The sequence below is a fragment of the Dromaius novaehollandiae genome, chromosome 6 (assembly GCF_036370855.1).
Source record: "Dromaius novaehollandiae isolate bDroNov1 chromosome 6, bDroNov1.hap1, whole genome shotgun sequence".
NCBI lineage: Eukaryota > Metazoa > Chordata > Aves > Casuariiformes > Dromaiidae > Dromaius > Dromaius novaehollandiae.
The window spans coordinates 26,702,643-26,719,982 of NC_088103.1; the positions used below are offsets into that span (position 1 = coordinate 26,702,643).

General features: G+C 45.2%; 1 protein-coding gene across 2 annotated transcripts in view; it reads right to left on the reverse strand.

The window, feature by feature from the left end:
- ALOX5 (arachidonate 5-lipoxygenase) overlaps positions 1–16,800 on the reverse strand; it is a 33,367-nt gene extending 16,567 nt beyond the window's left edge. For both annotated transcript variants that reach the window (XM_064513978.1, XM_064513979.1), the window contains exons 1-4: positions 16,565–16,800; positions 9,023–9,221; positions 7,201–7,282; positions 4,958–5,080 (exon numbers count right to left, since the gene is read on the reverse strand). In XM_064513978.1, coding sequence (XP_064370048.1) covers positions 4,958–5,080; positions 7,201–7,282; positions 9,023–9,221; positions 16,565–16,714 — 554 coding nt within the window. In that variant the 5' untranslated portion in view covers positions 16,715–16,800. The remainder of the gene's footprint in view (positions 1–4,957; positions 5,081–7,200; positions 7,283–9,022; positions 9,222–16,564) is intronic.
- Positions 16,801–17,340: the final 540 nt, after the last annotated feature.

The window sequence follows — 17,340 nt, forward strand, 5'->3', positions numbered from 1 at the left end:
CAAACAACCCACATCTGAAAAAATCACCTTCAGCTTCCCCAATGCCCTTCTGCATTATTCTCCACCCTTCTATAAACCGACCCACCACAAATTTGTTAGTGATGAAATGTGTGAGATTGGCCACCCTACAGAATGAAATTTTCCAGCTATATCTATACATGCAAGCCTGAAAGGCATCTCAAGAGCCCACTACCTGCTACTGCATTTATTGAACTCCATGCTAGAGTTGTTCTAGGCAACCCACAATGGCAGTGCTTATAAGAGCTATGTCATACAAAATCTGTATTCAAAAAAACTAATGCTCCAGACATTGTCTGGCAGGGAGTTAACTTGATGCTCTACTTTAATGTTAGGAACCAAGTCACTTGGCTGCAGACATCACATGAACGTGGAGCTGGAAGCCAGAAGCATATGATTGGAGCTCTAACTCAGGGAATTATTCTGCCTACAACAAGTCAAGCAAGTTCACCTTGTATGAGACCATGACAAGTCCTAAATCACTATATAAATGCAAAACTTGTTACTATTGAACAGAAACCATTTATTTTGACTGGAAGGCAAACAATGGATTTGAAGAAGAAAACTGGCTTTGCACCAACAGTTCAAAGGTGCAAAGAGAAGCATGTTCAGCAGAAAAAGATAAGCAGGGCAGATAGTGGAGCAAAGAAAGGTCACAAGGTCACAGGAAATCTTCTTAAGAATTTGATGGAAGGAGAACTCCAGAAGGGTAGAATCACTATCAGTAAACTTAGACTGAGCTACCTCGAGAAGAACTGGATTAGAAGTGGCCAAACAGCACAGAAAGCCTAGGGAAACAGCAAGCAGTAAAATGGAGGAGGCGTCTAAACAAGCATGACAATAAATCAGGCAGAGGCTTTTGTATAGCTCCCAGACAGGGGAGATGTAGCAAAGGATGTTTATCCTAATGCAGATCAAGGTCAAGGCAAGAGACGATGCCTGGAGGCATGTTAGGAAGCAAAACTCATGCAACTTCCTACGCTAGAACAGCAGACAACCTCACTGGACACCTGACAGGGATAGGAAAGGATCATACAAGGACCAAAGAAGGACCTTTCCTGAGCATCAAGAAAGGAGGGTAACTACTGGGCAGGACTTTCCGGGTAGATATTAGGACAGGACACTACCTCAATGAGCTGAGCTGCCCAAATCACAGATGAGCATGAAGTGGAAGCACAACCATGTGCAGATGTTCAAATGAATTTAAACAGCAAAACTCAATAGCTTGAGAGGAGTTGCTTGCGCCTGTCTCACTGGGGAGTTGTCACTTAAGGTTCTGTAGAGCCTCTGCCCTCATTCTCTGCAACTGGGAAACACTGAACACAAGAGCCAGAAGCTGCTGCTCCTCTCCTTCTTAGGGGCTTGCTCCTACCTGGGGCTATCAGCCTGATCAAACGAAGCAGCAGGCCCAGCACCTGAGATCCAGTCACAAACGTGCTGTAGTTTAACCTGTCAAATGCCAGGCATACATTTATTCTGAGACATTTCAAAGAACACTTCCTAGAAAGCAATCTTCCACATTTCCTCTCTCAGAAGAAATTTCCAAAGGATTAGGATTTAGGAAATAAAAAACTTATTTTCCCTGAGATATCAAGTATTTCTCGGATGTCTCCATGGTACATGCTTGAAACCAGAGCAAGGAAGAAACAGTAAAGAGTTGTTTGTAAAACTTCATCTGCCCAAATGCAATACTGCAATACTGTCCAAAATAGCTATGCAAGCCTGTGTTTCTGGCACAGAATCCAGGATGAGGATTTTGGTTTGCCAGATGCTGTAGGTCATATCAGCACCAAAAGCCTTCAGGATTATTGCCACCTATACACTGCCAACAGCATTGAAAGAGCCAACCTTGCATCAGCATAAGCAATCTCCCAGCCATATCTTCCACTTGCTAAGCTCATTTTTAAGTGTTCCAAGGAATAGGACTTTCCCCTCCTCTCTTCCATGGATGACTACCTCCTTGTCTCTTACAACTCTCACTGCCATCACATCTTTCCCTAAGTTCACACCTGGCCCACCACTACACCCTGCAACTCTGCTCCTGCGCTTGGGTTTCCAAACACACCTCAGTGTCTTTCCCTCTACTGCACCCAATCTGAAGGAAGACCACATGCCTTCCTTTGTGTGTCTCCACTCCATGTGCATAAACAGCTGTCCCGAGCCCCGAAAGCTTAGCAGCATAACTTCATAAGGGCTGTCAAACTCACTCCACAAAGCTTTTCAGACTCCATACGACCAAAAGCATATGTCTGTATTTTCAGCCCAGCATGCCAGTGAAGAAGCACCTACATTTCTTAGAAAAATCTCTTGCATCATACCGGTTCTCCAGAACGGCTGGCTATCTGCAATAAAGTTTCGGGTTCCTACTTCATGGGGAGATGTCATTACAGCCAACAATAAAAATAGCTGTCTCTGCACTCTGTTGACTGCTTTGCAAGTTTCACTTGGCTGCGACTCAGGATCTTCCACAATGTTACACACTGGCAGGATGGGATTGCTAGAAGGGTGAAGGGGAATGTAGTCTTCACATTGGTAATGTCTGCTAATGGCAGACTGGGTCATCTCTGGCTTTCAGGTGCTGATGCTCTTGTATCACTCAGATATCCCAAATGGACTCGGAAGTAGGTGTTTTGCACTGGCTAATGCTGTCTCTGCACGCTGTAACGCAGCAGCTCTTTGGAAATAGAAGCTTTGCAAAACTTTGACATGTTGTGCCATTGTTAAGCTAACAAGAGAAGATCTCAATGACCTTCCATGGGATTTGTGTATTTTCACACCTATTCTCTTCCCTTAAAGGAGTTATTCTTTGCTTTTTTGAGCTAGACTGTTTCCTGAGGCTGGACCAAAAGAAGAGAGGCACAGTGTTTGCTTTTGTCCCTTGCCTGGAACCCTTCCTTGTGTGTGCCACAGATTTATTCACTAGAGACCACAGTGCAGCTGTGATGGGCTTTTCCCTCTTTCAGGATGGCCTCATCTCTGGCTCTGTCCCACGGGGATCAGGGTCATACTGCTAACTAAAAACATATGCTAAAAAACTCTGCAGGGCTGGGTCCTAATACCTGTCTGGTGAAGAGGAACATCAGAGGCTAGGGTTTTCCAAGGACCTAGAGTCAAGGTCCCAAACTCTTTAAAGCTTCTCAAAAATCCCATCGAGTCCAAAAGGCCCACTTGAGAAATAAGATATTTCATGAGATGAAAAGGGACCTCAACTTTCGGCTCGTATTAATGATGGCAGATTTGGTTCTTTAGAAGTCTAAACATAGATATAAAGCTCAGGCAATGCAACTATTCCAGGATCTACAGATGAAAGAGGCACTTAGAACAAGACCAGGAGATGAGGGAAGACAGACATTTCATCCCTTGCACCTGGGGCTCAAGCCAGCTAAACTGTGCCGGGGGTAAGCTTGCGGGAGGAGCAGGGACAGTGTGTCTATTTATGCTTTGCACCATTAATTTAAATCCTTGTATGAGCCCCGCAGCCACTTCTCTGGTATCGCCAATACTAAAGTATTAATCGTCCACAAAAACCTGTACTCCACTGTCTATCCCACCATTTGTCTATCATCCCGGTTTGCACAAGATAGGAAGCTAGAGACCCCTACTCTTAAAAGTTATTGAGCTGCCTTATTCCAAATAACTCTGAAAGACCGATGTCCACTTGCCTGTATGTGCTGCAGAAGCACACCCATCACCTTGTTCATACATGCTGGAGATTGCCACTGCTTATTTTAAAAAAAGAAAAAAATATATTTGCTGATATTATAAAGCATCATTCTGTTGTGAAAAACAGATCCTAGTGGGTGCGGGGAAGAGGGCAGAAGAGTGAGAGCTACAGCAGAGGTAATGGAGCCAAACAAAACATGTTTTCTTTGAAGCTTCTAACTTCCCAATTTAGAAAACAAGCAGGTAGATATCTATTTAGCAGAAGAAGCTAAAGGATTTGACTCTCTGTTGGTACTGAAAGTCAGTAAGGCTTTGCACAGATAGCATGAAGAAGGCTCTCCTAACAGTTAAGGCTTGAGCCACCATCAGTTTCCCAGATGGACTCAGATAAGCAAGGATTCCCTGTCACAAGAAGCTGCAAATTTCTCAATAGGGCTATTAAACTCCCTGGTTCATAGCAGTCTACGCTTGATGATGTAATCACCATCTGACCATTCAAATAACGAGAAGCACACCTTTCCAAAATGTGGAGACATCTGCAGATTAGCAGAATCACAGATGGAGAAGTCGTGGGTGATCTTGGAGCACTCTCGCCTCCTCTCCGACTGCCCCACCATCTGATACGGTAACGTGTGACCTGGGCATCTGTGACAGCTCAGAATGGGACAGCTATTTGAGGGAGCTATGTGGGATTTTTCATGCTCACCCCATGGCCAAGACTGTGTTTTGTCAATGATGTGACAAGTGCAAGTGGGGGCATGGCGACTTTGTGGCCCCAGGCAGAATACACTTACCTGTGCTTAAGTGATGAGCTGCAGAGCACAACTTTTCTCCAGCAGGGTCTCAGGGGGACACACATACTATCTTTTTGTGGTGTCTGATTTTAGGGCCTCATTTCCCTACACAGCCCAAGGAGAGGAGCACCCCCAGAGGGCGACTCTGAGAACCAGTCACATGCCTGAAGCAGCAGCTGTGAATAACCCTCTTTCCTACACATTGCTTTTCAGCAGGGCCTCTCCTCCCTCTTACAGCCAGAGCAGAGCCTAATGAGAATGCAGGGGCTCAGCCAGCTCCAAGCCTGAAAAGCTTAAACTACTGATATCAAAAAAAAGAAACATATCCTTTCCTTCAGTATTTTCCTATTTTCATTAACTGCAAATCCAGCTAGGACAAAAAAAAAAATCTAATTTTGAGATGTTAACTTAAAAGGTAATCAGATCCTTACCCCACCTCCAAGAAGTTTTGTCAGAGCTTCTGAAGTTTCACAAACACTTACGCTTTAGAGTAGTTCAGAATGAAGTCAATTCCTTTCTCATTGTCAAACTGGATGTCACGGGGCAGTTCGCTGTGAGAATGGGCATCGATGCTCAGCGGAAAGCCAGGATGCCACTCCTTCCAGCTGAGAAAAGAAGAGATTAAATTAACCATATAAACTTACCAGCAAGATAGCTGTGTCCTTCCTTCACCTAGACTGCTTCTGTGACTCAGCAGGCTAATTTGGGACAACAGTGACGACTTTTATCACATGAGTACTTCCTAGTATCCTATGGATTCTAGCACAATCAAAAGCATTTACATGGCCACCTAGATTCACAAAACTTGAAGTAACTTAATATCTGTGATATTTCCAAACACTTGTCATATTTTGTTGAAATTGGATAGCTTCAAATTTCGGGGAGGGAGACAGCCAGCTGCCTGACACACACTGCTTGATCATGTTAGCTTCACTTTGGGGGCTACATCTTTGCAGAACTGAAATACAGCCCTAACAATGGATAACCTGAGATTTGAAGTAAGCAGTGATATGATATGATTTTGTCAATTATAATTGTGCAATGGACAGACATAGAAACACACAGGAGTTGTAAGTGACTTCTGCTCTATTAAAAGTTCCTAGCGTCCAAAGGTACGCTCAGTGAACTACCTTGCTACATTAAAAATAATGCTCTACCGGCTGTCGCTGCAGAAGTCACTGAGCAGGAATGCCATCTGTCTCACATTTGCAAAAAATACCGTAGAATGACTAGCAGCTAAAATTGCTCAGGCATGTATTTAGTTTTCTCCAAAAGGCAATTCTAGCAGAGACACATATAGCCTTGCCTTAGCTTCTCAGAAGAGCATTACCTCCTAATGGTCATGGCACACATTCTCTGTTCTCTGCAATATATATTCTTGCACTGTGCCCTTCACTTTGGCACCTGATATGGAAGAATTTTTATTTCAAAACAAAAGGCGGCACTTTCTAGGGAAAAATGTTTCAATGGTATTGCCAAATTGCCTGCCACACAGACTCCATTGTGTGTTATCAGTTATGCATCTGAATTGTAAATTGCTGTTTCCCTGGAATTACAAATAATTTTGCCTTCCTTTTTGCATACATAAATCAAATTTTGTACCACACATCTTTGTGGAGCTATATTTTACTCTGCTCTATTTCCATCATTTGTAAGCAAGATCCTTTCTTAGTCAAATGATGTTAACAACACATACACCAAGGCTCAATCCATCAATTCTGAATGGACCCTCTGTCCTTCTGATCCTTATTCTCATGACGCAAGTGCAAGAAACTCTTGTAGTTTTTTTTTTTTTTTCCTTTCTTTTGAGGAAAAGTGTGTTTCCAGGAAAGGGAAATGTTTTGTGTCTTCTGGAGTTATGTCGATAAAAGATAGCATTCTCCATTTGTGACCTTCTCTTGATTATACTGTCATAGGCCTTTTCTCCTAAAGGTGGGAAACAACTGCAGGGAAGCATCTCTGAAGATGCAAATGCCCCTTTTGTTTTGATAGCACACTACATTTCACTCCAAAGGAGCCAGACCACCCACTGAACCTGGCTGCAAGAAACAACAAAGACTAACTTGCTATAGCAGATGATAAGCTCTGGTAATGACAGACATGTTTAGGTCACGTTTCAAAAGTGAAGTACTGCATATAAATAGCAAACAAAATCTGTCTTTGACTCTTCCTTGAAAGCACAACTGTGTGCCAGGGGGCCCACACACAGACTGTAACACTGATTTCACACTACAGCCTTCCAGACAGGCTTACTTGGGATTCAAATAACTGGTAACACCCCTTGCACCAGGATGATCATCACTTGCAGTGAATTGCATATAAGTAAAACCCATATATGGCCAACACGGGAATTTACAGTTTCGCTTATCCAGCAGTCCAGTATTTACAGCAAAGAGGTAAGTTGAATGTACTCTGCTTCTGCCATATCTCACCCAAGTTGGATTTGCTGGGACTGGTTAACAGCACTGCAGCATCTCCAGACTGCCGGCTGTGACGCTCACTCCAGGACGTGCATGAGGAAGACACAGGCCCCAGCATACATCATACTGTGGCTGCTTCTTGCTCTGCTCTAACACTGGCATTTAGGGGCAGAGTCACCATTCAATGTTTGATCCCTCTCTGTGGCTACCAGCTAGCACCAGTATAGTAATGGATTAGTGCTAAACGGTGACTGGATGAGAACAGGGCCTGGACTTTCTGGGGAGAAAAGAGAATAGAAACTCACCGATACATTTTTTGCCGGTCCTCAAGTTCTTTGCGTCTGTGTTGCTTGAGAATCTGGGTCTTGTCATCCCGGGGCAGCTTTGCTGTGAAACAGAGGAAAGACGCAGAGTTATGAGGTCCCTCTACCTATCGCTGACCAGGTCTTGAGGAGAACAGGAATGTTTCCAAACATTCAAATATATCTTTACTAAGTCACACAACCCTATTTAATACCTGAAGTTGAACCGTAGGTCCCTAGACAGTCTGCGGAAGGGGATAACTTCTTAACTTAGCACCTCCACAGGACAATTCACTTAAGTTAGAAATATCTGTCGCAACTGTATATAAAACCTGGATACCTACAGTAGACACCTGCTGTACATATCTAGTGTTAAATGGTCTGAATAGCAACATGTGAATGAACTTTACATTACAGTGTCCAGAGGATTTGGTTTTTTTATATTAGGAAATACCTCCTATCCCCTCTCCTTGAACCATACTCTCCCTTATCAGCTTGAGGAATAAGCATTTCTTCTTGCTATGAGAACAGAAGGAAAAAACAGTGAGGTTTCATTCCCTGACAGCTTGCTCTTCTGACCATGTATTCATAATAACATTAAATAACACAGAGACTTCCGCAGAGATCAGGAGAAAAAGCAAGGTATTTGACTCACTTTACATATACAAAAGGGAAGGCAGATAAAGCCAGAAAGCGTTTCACGGAAATAGGTGTTTGGGGTTTGGAGCTGGAAACGTTAGAGATAATGCAACTGATAACATACGGCTAGAGGCTGGCTGTGTTTAAGTTATCAACAGGGTGTCACTTGCTTTTTTCCTTTACCTCACCATATTCTGAACTCCATGGAAAGCTTCTTTCTTTGGAAGTCCAGAATTTTTATAAATCAAATTACAAAGTATGGAAAGCCCCTTGGAAGACCAAAAAGAAACTAAAAGTTATGATTATAGCATAAAAGGCTTTAAACACACAACTCCTCAGCCAAAAGCACGTACTAGCCAGGCAGCCAACAACTTGATAGAAAGAAAAACACGTATTTCCCACCACTCCATACGCTGCATCAGGTTTTTTTTCAGGCACTCATGCTGCAAGTCGCTACAGCAGCCAAGCTACACCAAGAAACCACGAAGGAGAGGAAGCAAACTTTGGTGGCGAATGACTGCCCCATCCCCTGTCACAGCACTGCTATGCGGGTAATCAGAGACAGTCAAAACACAAGTCTCAGGTCCAACAAGCCCACTCTGACCAGAGCAAAGAAGTACCAAAACCCTTTTTCTCAGCTGGTCACTGTTACTCACAGCAGCTGTATCCATCTCATCTTGCCTTCTCCTGGACTTGACAGCATAAAAGAGAAAAGTGAAGCTGCAACTTCCAACCAGTCCTAGTGCCTGCTGGGCAGCCTATTTTTGGATTTTTATTTTACTCCTGAGAAAACTAGATAATTTCCATTCACTTAATTATGGGAAAAATACATATTTAGGGGCTCACTAGGAAGCAGCGACAGGACATTAGTTCAAGGACCAAAAGGACTTCCAGGAGCAGACAGAACCTTGTCACTGGAGTCAGCCTTCATATTCGAGCCAGCCTAATGACTCTCTCTTGCATGTGCTTCCCAAGATATCCAACTCAACAGCCAGCATCCAGCCCAACAAACTGCTCATAAAGCAGTCCCAGTCAGCAAGGAGAAGCCACTCCCTGGGATTCAGAAGAGAGCTGGCATGGGGTCTGCACATGGGAGAGAAGATCGGGAGGTATGCAGGGAAAGGGGAGGGAGAGGTCGAGGAATCCTGGATGCTCCGTAAGTCATCAGACTTCTCATGGCTCTCACCTCTTCCATCCCGGAGGACAATCTCTTTTTCATCTGTAATCCATCGGTAACATGGGAACTCCAGATAGTCACCAAGTGGTGTTTTTACAGTGATATACTTAAGGTACCAGTCATCCTGGTACCAATATTTTCGTTTCTCAATTTTTATTAGCTGAATTTCTCCAAGGTCTTCTTCCACATTCACATCATAGGAGTCAACCTGTAGAGCAGAAATACAATCAGTGATCCACCGAACACCCAGAAAGCACGATGGGCATTTCGTAAGCCTATCTGACATCCACTGTAGACTCGTATGGCATCAGCATGTGGAACTTTCTTGCTTGCATTAGGTGAGAAAAGAAAGATGTTTTATTAGGCTGCAACCTAACAGAAAGATGGATAAAAAAACAAACGAGACAACGTAAAGCACTCTAGAAATGGAGAAACATTTTTCTGTGCAAACTAAAAATGGTATTAGTCCTTGAAATGTATGCAAGCCTGAGGAAAATGTTTAGACCATGAAAGTATTTACTACTGCTTTAGCAATATCTGGAAGAGGTATCGCTAGGACTTGTCTATTCCTGCCACTGAAGTAGAAAGATGGCAATGTGATTAACATATCAGGCTAGGCATCAAGAGACCTGTGTATATTAGTCAGATATGTTTCAGACTAAGGACTGTATTCAGAATACCTAAATTCCTTTTGCATTATGTTTTTTATGGCTGGCCTTCTCTCTACCATCTTACGTTCTCCATTTTTTGAATGAGGACAATGATCCTTTTCTTCTCTGTCTGTGGGGCTCAGATTCACAGAATCTGAGAATATAGAAGAAATATAAGCAACTAACTGAAAACAGAGTTTCACGAGAAGCCCATCTAGCTCTGCAGGTACCTCAGTGTCTTTAGGCACTCGTGTTTTCACAGAAAACTTCCTTAGACAGCATGTGGAAACTTGATTTAGCTCCTTCCTCAATTTGGAGTTAGCTCAAAGACCTGACACCTACAATGTGAAGGGACTTCGGCCCAGACTAGCACAGTAGTTAATCTGGTTAGTCCTTGCCCACGCTAAGAGTCTGCTCACAGGGGCTCTGCAGTGAGTTGGTACTGGAGGATTAGACCCATATCATCAGTGGCCTGCAGGGACAGGCCCCAGAAACTTTGAGTTATTGGCTATGCAATGATCCAGGTGAGGAGGAGACCTATCCTGGCATTGCCTCTAGCCCAAGCTTTATGGTGGCACCAGAAGAGTGGATTTGAACCTCGACTGGCCGAGGAAGCCACCCAATGCCACGCTTTCACTTTCTTGCTGACTGTTCTAGTCACGCAGCCATAAGAGAAGTAGCAGCAAACATTTTCTTCTTCCATTTGAATTGCAATGGCTTTGACTACCAAGCTCAGCTCCTGGCAAGTCGTAGGCCTGTCCTGAGCCCACATCCCAGGGCTCCTCCATCAGATGGCTTGAAATGGGCGTAGAGCTGCTTGGCTCTGCCAGGGTACATGCCTCTGTGGGCACACGCAATAGCAAAAATAAGCAGCTCTAGCCACTGAAAGCCACAGAGCACTAGTCACCCGCACACAACAGGGGGACTTCAGCCACCAAGGTGAAGCATCAGTTCAGAGTGTGAATCCTGCTTTCCCACAATACTGCCTTCAGTGCAGCTGGTAAGCAGCCAGGCCTGGAAGAAGGATAGTTGTGAATGCGCTGCTCCCTGTGGCACTTCTCGCCTGTGTTAAGCACACTTTGCTCAACACAGTGGCTGTTGTGAACAACAGTCAACAAAGAGTTTAAGTGCATAACTAAAGGGACTCGGAGTCTATTTAAGTGCCTCACTAAAGTGCCTAATAAATTTAGGATTGTGAACTCTTCTCCTAAAAACGGGTACTTCAGCTCCTTCACAAGTCGACGGCTAACCTTTCTGAGAAGTGCACAGTGTCTTATTACATGCAGGGACAGCACCTAGCACACTACACTTCTGATCGCACTTGCACTATTAGGAAATATCAGGGTAGAAAGAAATGAGTAATCATTTCAAATATCACCAGAAAAGCACCATGCAGAGCTCGGCAATCCAGGAGAACAAGGATCGACTCTCCCTTTTCAACAGTTTAAACAGCTCAGAGAAAATGGGGGCTGCCAAGTGCATCACAACAAAGCTGAATTGGCTATTGCAGTCATGAGAGCAGTGGGCAAAGTCTGCTCTGCTCAAAATACAGTCCTGCTAAGCATAATGTTGTTGCAAGATGAGACTTCACTCTCTTGTGGTTTTTCTTAACACAATTGACATTCTTAGAAACCAACCAGCTGCTGAAATCAAAAGGACAAGGCACTCTTCCTGCCTGCAACTTTGTCATTTGACTCCTGACCAAGACACCACGCTCTGCTTGTTCTTTTCAAGAGCACTTTCCCAGCCCTCCCCAGGCACTTGATGTATACCCACTGTTACTGTATTATTTGCTAGGGAAAGGCTAATTCACATAAGGACCAACTCTAAAAACTGAAGAAAGATTAAACTCCAGAGAAGAAAAAGGAAGAAAAGTCATTTTTAAATGCCTTCAGATAGCTCCTATTATTTTAGCTGTCACAAAAGAAAGATTCATAGCAACTTGCATCCACTCGATGAGAAGAAAACACAGGATTAGGAGGATCCCTTGGCATCTCTTCCTCTCCCATTTTAACTCAAGTCTCCCAATCGATGCAGAGTACACCTTTTTCTATGAGCTGTGCATGATTTACCAGATGCGATGATCATTTCGGGATGAAGACATCTATCTGTCCACCAGGTCTGGGATGGCAGACCTCAGTTCTCTCATAATCCTTTACATAAAACTATCAGCTTTCATAAAGTTGGTCACATCTAATTGACTCACAGAAGTTAGAGAAAAATGAAAAAACATTTAGGTTTTGAAGCCTGTTCTGCAGACAATGAAACATTTTCCTTGCCTGTCTTCCCCCAGTGATGTGCTTTAATCAACTTTGAAACTGTTCAGGACATGACTGCTACACTGCAACTCACGTGGGACTATTTCATACTAACAAGGATATTGGAAGTTCTAACATTCAACCTAGTTTCACTTTAAGCCCAAATATTCAAAATGGCACCAACATCGCTTATTTTGATTTGATGAGACTTATCGGACTCATTTTAGACGAGCTGTGTTCTCCCCTTGCCTCTTAAAGCAAAAGAAATGCAACTGTCTCTTTTAAAAAGGAGCCTCATCATGTCTTAAATCAAAATTGGCATTGCTGATGTCAATAGCACACTCATACACAATGGGTGGTTACCAAAGGGGAACTGGGCCCACCTGCGTTCCTCAGATAGCATGGCAAGCCTTGGCAAGCTTGGGATGTCAGCAACTGTCTGCCAGGATTTGAACTGAGAGATCCAAACCCCAGAGCTAAGATTTCAACCAAAATATTAAAACGATGTTTCTCACTTCTTTGCATCTCCACTGTAGAACAGAAATACTTCTTTCAGTGGAACCAATAAATGTTAATAACTTTTCTAGGTTTGTTACGAAATCTCAAGGGAATGAATTCACCTTTGTGCATTACCCTTTTAACACACTATCTCCAAGCAGTTAAAAGGGTAATGCACAAAGGTGAGCTCACTCCCTTGATGATTCGTGATTTTGAACCTGCTGTGCACACTGAAAAACATTGAAAGGCTTTTCTCAACCAAACAAAAATCACAGTAATACGCTGTCTTAAACGACAACTGTGGCACTCGGTGAACATAAGACGTACCTCCTGTGCTCCTGGCTTAAGGGAGACAAGATTCCTTCCTCCCACAGAAGCTGATTTCAGATGCCACCCTGATCTTTGCCTATCACCTGAGGTCCATTCTTCTTGGCTTCATCCTTGTCAATCAGCACAAAGAATTCTAGGTGAAGGCTAGAAAACGTAGGTAAGATGCTCAGACTGTTTCCCATGATACAAATTTTCTTTCCAGAAATAGGCAATACTTAAATCCTTCCTATTTCACATTTGTTTTCCCACAGCTTCTGGTTTTCTCAATAAAAACAGTGACTGTACGCCCATAACAATAAACTCCTTACTAGGCTTGGGTTTTACACTGAGTAAGTACTTCTGCAATTTTGTATTTCTTTTCCAAGTCCAGACAGCACTTCACAAAATTGTCACCAGTCGCAGGCTGCCATACCATATATCTCAAACGCAAGCATTTCCTGCTTATGGACCTCTACGTGCAATTGCAAACACAACATCAATTCTCTTTCAGTTTTACCATGGTCCTGTTGTTCTTGGAAGGAAGCTCAGAGTTGTAAGTAACCACCTTGCAGAGGCACAGTCCAGATGAATCATCAGATCTACCTGAATTATTATCCATTTCTGTTCATCACTGTAAAGGGAATTAAAACACAAAGACTAATGCCATAACCTACAGAAGCAAATGATAAACTGCACCTGGATCAGCTTTGCTTTGTATTTGGCTGCCTCAGGTTTTTTTGCTCCATCTTCTCACTCATTTCTAGTTCCAGTTCTAGGGCTAGTCATGTACAGAGGAAGAATGGGGTGAACAGAAACACTCATCTGGACAAAGGAAATTGCATTATTTTTAGCTCAAACCTTCATGAAAACCCATTGCTGTCAAGTAACTTGTATGGCACAGAAAGCTTGAAATGAGTCTGATTTTCTCATGAACTCCTCATTGCCCAAGATACTTGACTAGCCTTTGGCTTCTTTAAATGTTCGGCTAACAATTTCCTTTAAAAAAATCCTATTTACACATATGTATTTCTATAGTTCCTATGACTTCACACCTATATAAATACATTTAAGATTTAAAATGAAAGAGCAGAGTGAATGAGACCCAAAAAGCTGACAGAAACATCACATCTGCAGCCAATCCTTTGCCATAAACTCATTCCTCAGGCAAACTTCTTCACTACCATTAAGACAGCCCTAAATTAGTTGCACAAGTCTTTGTCAGTGTAATGCAAAAAGGACATCCAATTAGGCTAAATATGCCAGAAGGTTTTTAATCTTTTTCTGACCATCACAGTCCCCAAGCTAATGGCACTGCTGAAAGTGAGATCCCCTCCCGACTCCCTATCTAGCTTTCTCTGCCTCCAAGCCAATGAGGCCATGTGTTAATGACAAAAACATGCACTGTTGCTTCCAAAGCCTTGCTGCTGCAATGTGCTGTAGCTCTCTTCCTATAGCTTTTCTTTCCTCTCTCATTAGCTCTTTTCTCTAACTTTGCTTCTTATAGTCTCAAAAGACAGATAATTCATCCATAAACAGTTGGGTTCAGAGCAAAAGAACAGAAGTAACGAAGGCCATTGGATTGTCCAAGCCCCTAGAGCATCCTGTCCAAGCAATTTAATCTCTCGCAAAACCTGAGCTCTTTCTCTTTGAGGCGAGCCTCCTGCTGACCAGCCTGATACCACACAAGGGATGACACAGACAAGCTCTCTCCATAAGCACAAAACTCTACACGGAAAGAGCCCTATTTCCCTCCTGGAAATACTGGGAAGTGTGTTTCTTTCAACCACAGCAAAAAGCAGATGAAGGGGAAACAGGAAGAAAACAGGGAACTGAGTGGCACTGTGACACTCACTGAAATCTCTCTGCACGAACAGGAACTTACTCAAAAGTCACTGAGTAAAGAACAACCACTACGGCTTTCCAAACCGCTTAGAAAGTCTAATAAAAATGAAAACTGAGCTTCCATCGTGCAAGTCCCTTTGGGTTTTCCAGATCCCTTTCCTGTAATCAACATTTGGCATGCAAATCTCTTACTCAGAATTGGCCCAAGCCTTCATTCATCATATCTAGCAATAGTCACTATTTGCATTAATTCAAATGAAGCCAATGCCAGAATAGTGGAATTACTGGGCCTGGCCCAACCTTTAGAAAATAAATTGGAAAAGTGGACAAAGCCTTACAAGATAGTACCATAGAATTCCAGCCATCCACTGAAAAAGTCCATTTTTGCAAATGTGTTCCCGATTGAATTGTTTTGCAGAAAAAAGAACAATGCTAGTGAAAGAAATACTAGGACAGAACTGGTTTCAATTGCTGCATTTGACAAACAAACTAATCTGACAGTCTTCTGGCCTTCCTCAGTTTCTTTTTTCTTGTTTTGGGGGTTTTGGAGGTTTTTTGTTTGTTTGTTTTGATTCTCTATCTGTATTTTTCTTTTCTTTCTTTCTTTGGGCAACTTATTAGTAAGAGTTACAGTGTTCTGGGGACAGCATTACCTGAACAGATGCCTGGAGAAACACACAGCACTGTCCACGAAAATGCTGCTCTCAATACCAAAACTTAGCACATCATACTATAAGTTTCCAATGAGCCAGAGACTTTATAGAACATAGATTCATTCTCACTCTCCACAACAAATTACAGGCTCAAAAAACGGATGTACATTTGTAGTATTAAACAAGCACATAAAATGAAAGGAAATAATTAATCTGGATATGGAGAAAAGTACTGATCTGGGTTTACTTAAGGATCTTTGCTCTAGGAAACATCTGCGGCTGTCCCTACCTCAAAAAGCGTACTTACCTAACAACACATTTTATATAACATGCTAGGACCCAGGTAAAAACTTTCAAATGTGCCCAAAAGTTAAATTCCCAAAGAGAACATAAGTGATCCTTTTAGGTGCACACATCCGCTGCTGTAATGCTACTGATGTCCACAAACCTCCACCCACTGCCTCCTCACCCAGAGCGTCCGGCACCCACAGGTATCTGCTCCGGCTGGAACCGGCCCTGCAGCAGCTCAAGAGCTGCCGCTGACCGTATACTTAGTGCCCACATCATGGCATTTTCTCCCTGCTACAGGATCCAATCGGAGGGTCACAGCAAGCCTCCCCATCATGGTCATCTCTCAAAAATAGTGAACCCCCTTTTGTAACCGTGGGATAAGAAGAGACTGCTCAGTTGCTGGAGACCCCGGAGCTCCTCTCCTCAGCCAGAGGGAGCTCAGTCCTCCTGGGAGAGCATCCTAACCACAAGTTTGCAGGATACTCCGAGGTCTTATTCAACCTCTCTTACTAATGCTGTTAAGCTCTGTTTAAAATATAACAGCATTCACTGGATAAGAGAGACAGTACGGAATTCCACTTGGAAGATCCGGATAACAATGTTTCTGAGTAATGAATGCTTAATTGCGAGGGCGAGTAACCTCAACTGTAACGGCTAGTAAGTCTGCGCACCTCTGAATTTGCTAGAGCATCTTGCTCAGACTTGGGGTTATGGAGAACCTGGGACCGCATCTGCAGGTGCCATCGCTCGCACACCATCCATCAGCAAGCGTTTCCCCAGCGTTCACACGGAAAGCACTGGGAGGGCCTTGGCGAGCCCCGCATTCCCCCGCGACGGACCGCAGCCTGGGGCAAACGAGGGACGCGGACGAGACGCACCAGCTGCGCAGGGTGCGCGGTGCGGGCGCTCCCGCCGCCGGGCGCTGCGGGGCTCCGCGGGGCGCAGGGGCCGGGCGCGGCGGCGAGGGGAGCGGCGCGACGGGGCGGGCGGGGAGCGGGGCAGGGAGGGAAGGGGGCCCCTGCCCCGGCGCAGCCCGGCCGCGGGACTCACCGCGCCGCGCTCGAAGTCGTTGTAGAAGGGCTTGTCCAGGAGGTGCCTCTCGCTGCAGCCCGCCGCCCCCTCCAGGCTCAGGTACACGTAGTCGTCGGTGCCCGCGAACCACTGGCTGCCCGTGGCCACGGTGACCGTGTAGGACGGCATCGCCTCCCCGGCACGGCACGGCACGGCACGGCACGGCACGGCACGGCACGGCACGGCACGGCACGGCACGGCCCCACCGACCCGACCCGACCCGACCCGGCTGCCGCTGCGGAGCCGCGCTGCCGCCTCGCCGCAGACCGCGCACAGCGCCGTCTCCGCCCGGCCCGGCCCGCCCACCCCCCCCCCCCCCCCCCGCCTCGAGCCGCCCCTCCCCGGCACCCCGCACGCGGCCGGTGCTGCACGGCTGCCCGGCGCCCTGCACCGCACCCCTCTCCCAGCATCCCTGCCACAGCACCCCCATCCCAGCACAGACACCCCAGCACCCTGCACCGCACCCCTCTCCCAGCATCCCTGCCACAGCACCCCCATCCCAGCACGGACACCCCAGCACCCTGCACCGCACCCCTCTCCCAGCATCCCTGCCACAGCACCCCCATCCCAGCACAGACACCCCAGCACCCTGCACCGCACCCCTCTCCCAGCATCCCTGCCACAGCACCCCCATCCCAGCACGGACACCCCAGCACCCTGCACCGCACCCCTCTCCCAGCATCCCTGCCACAGCACCCCCATCCCAGCACAGACACCCCAGCACCCTGCACCGCACCCCTCTCCCAGCATCCCTG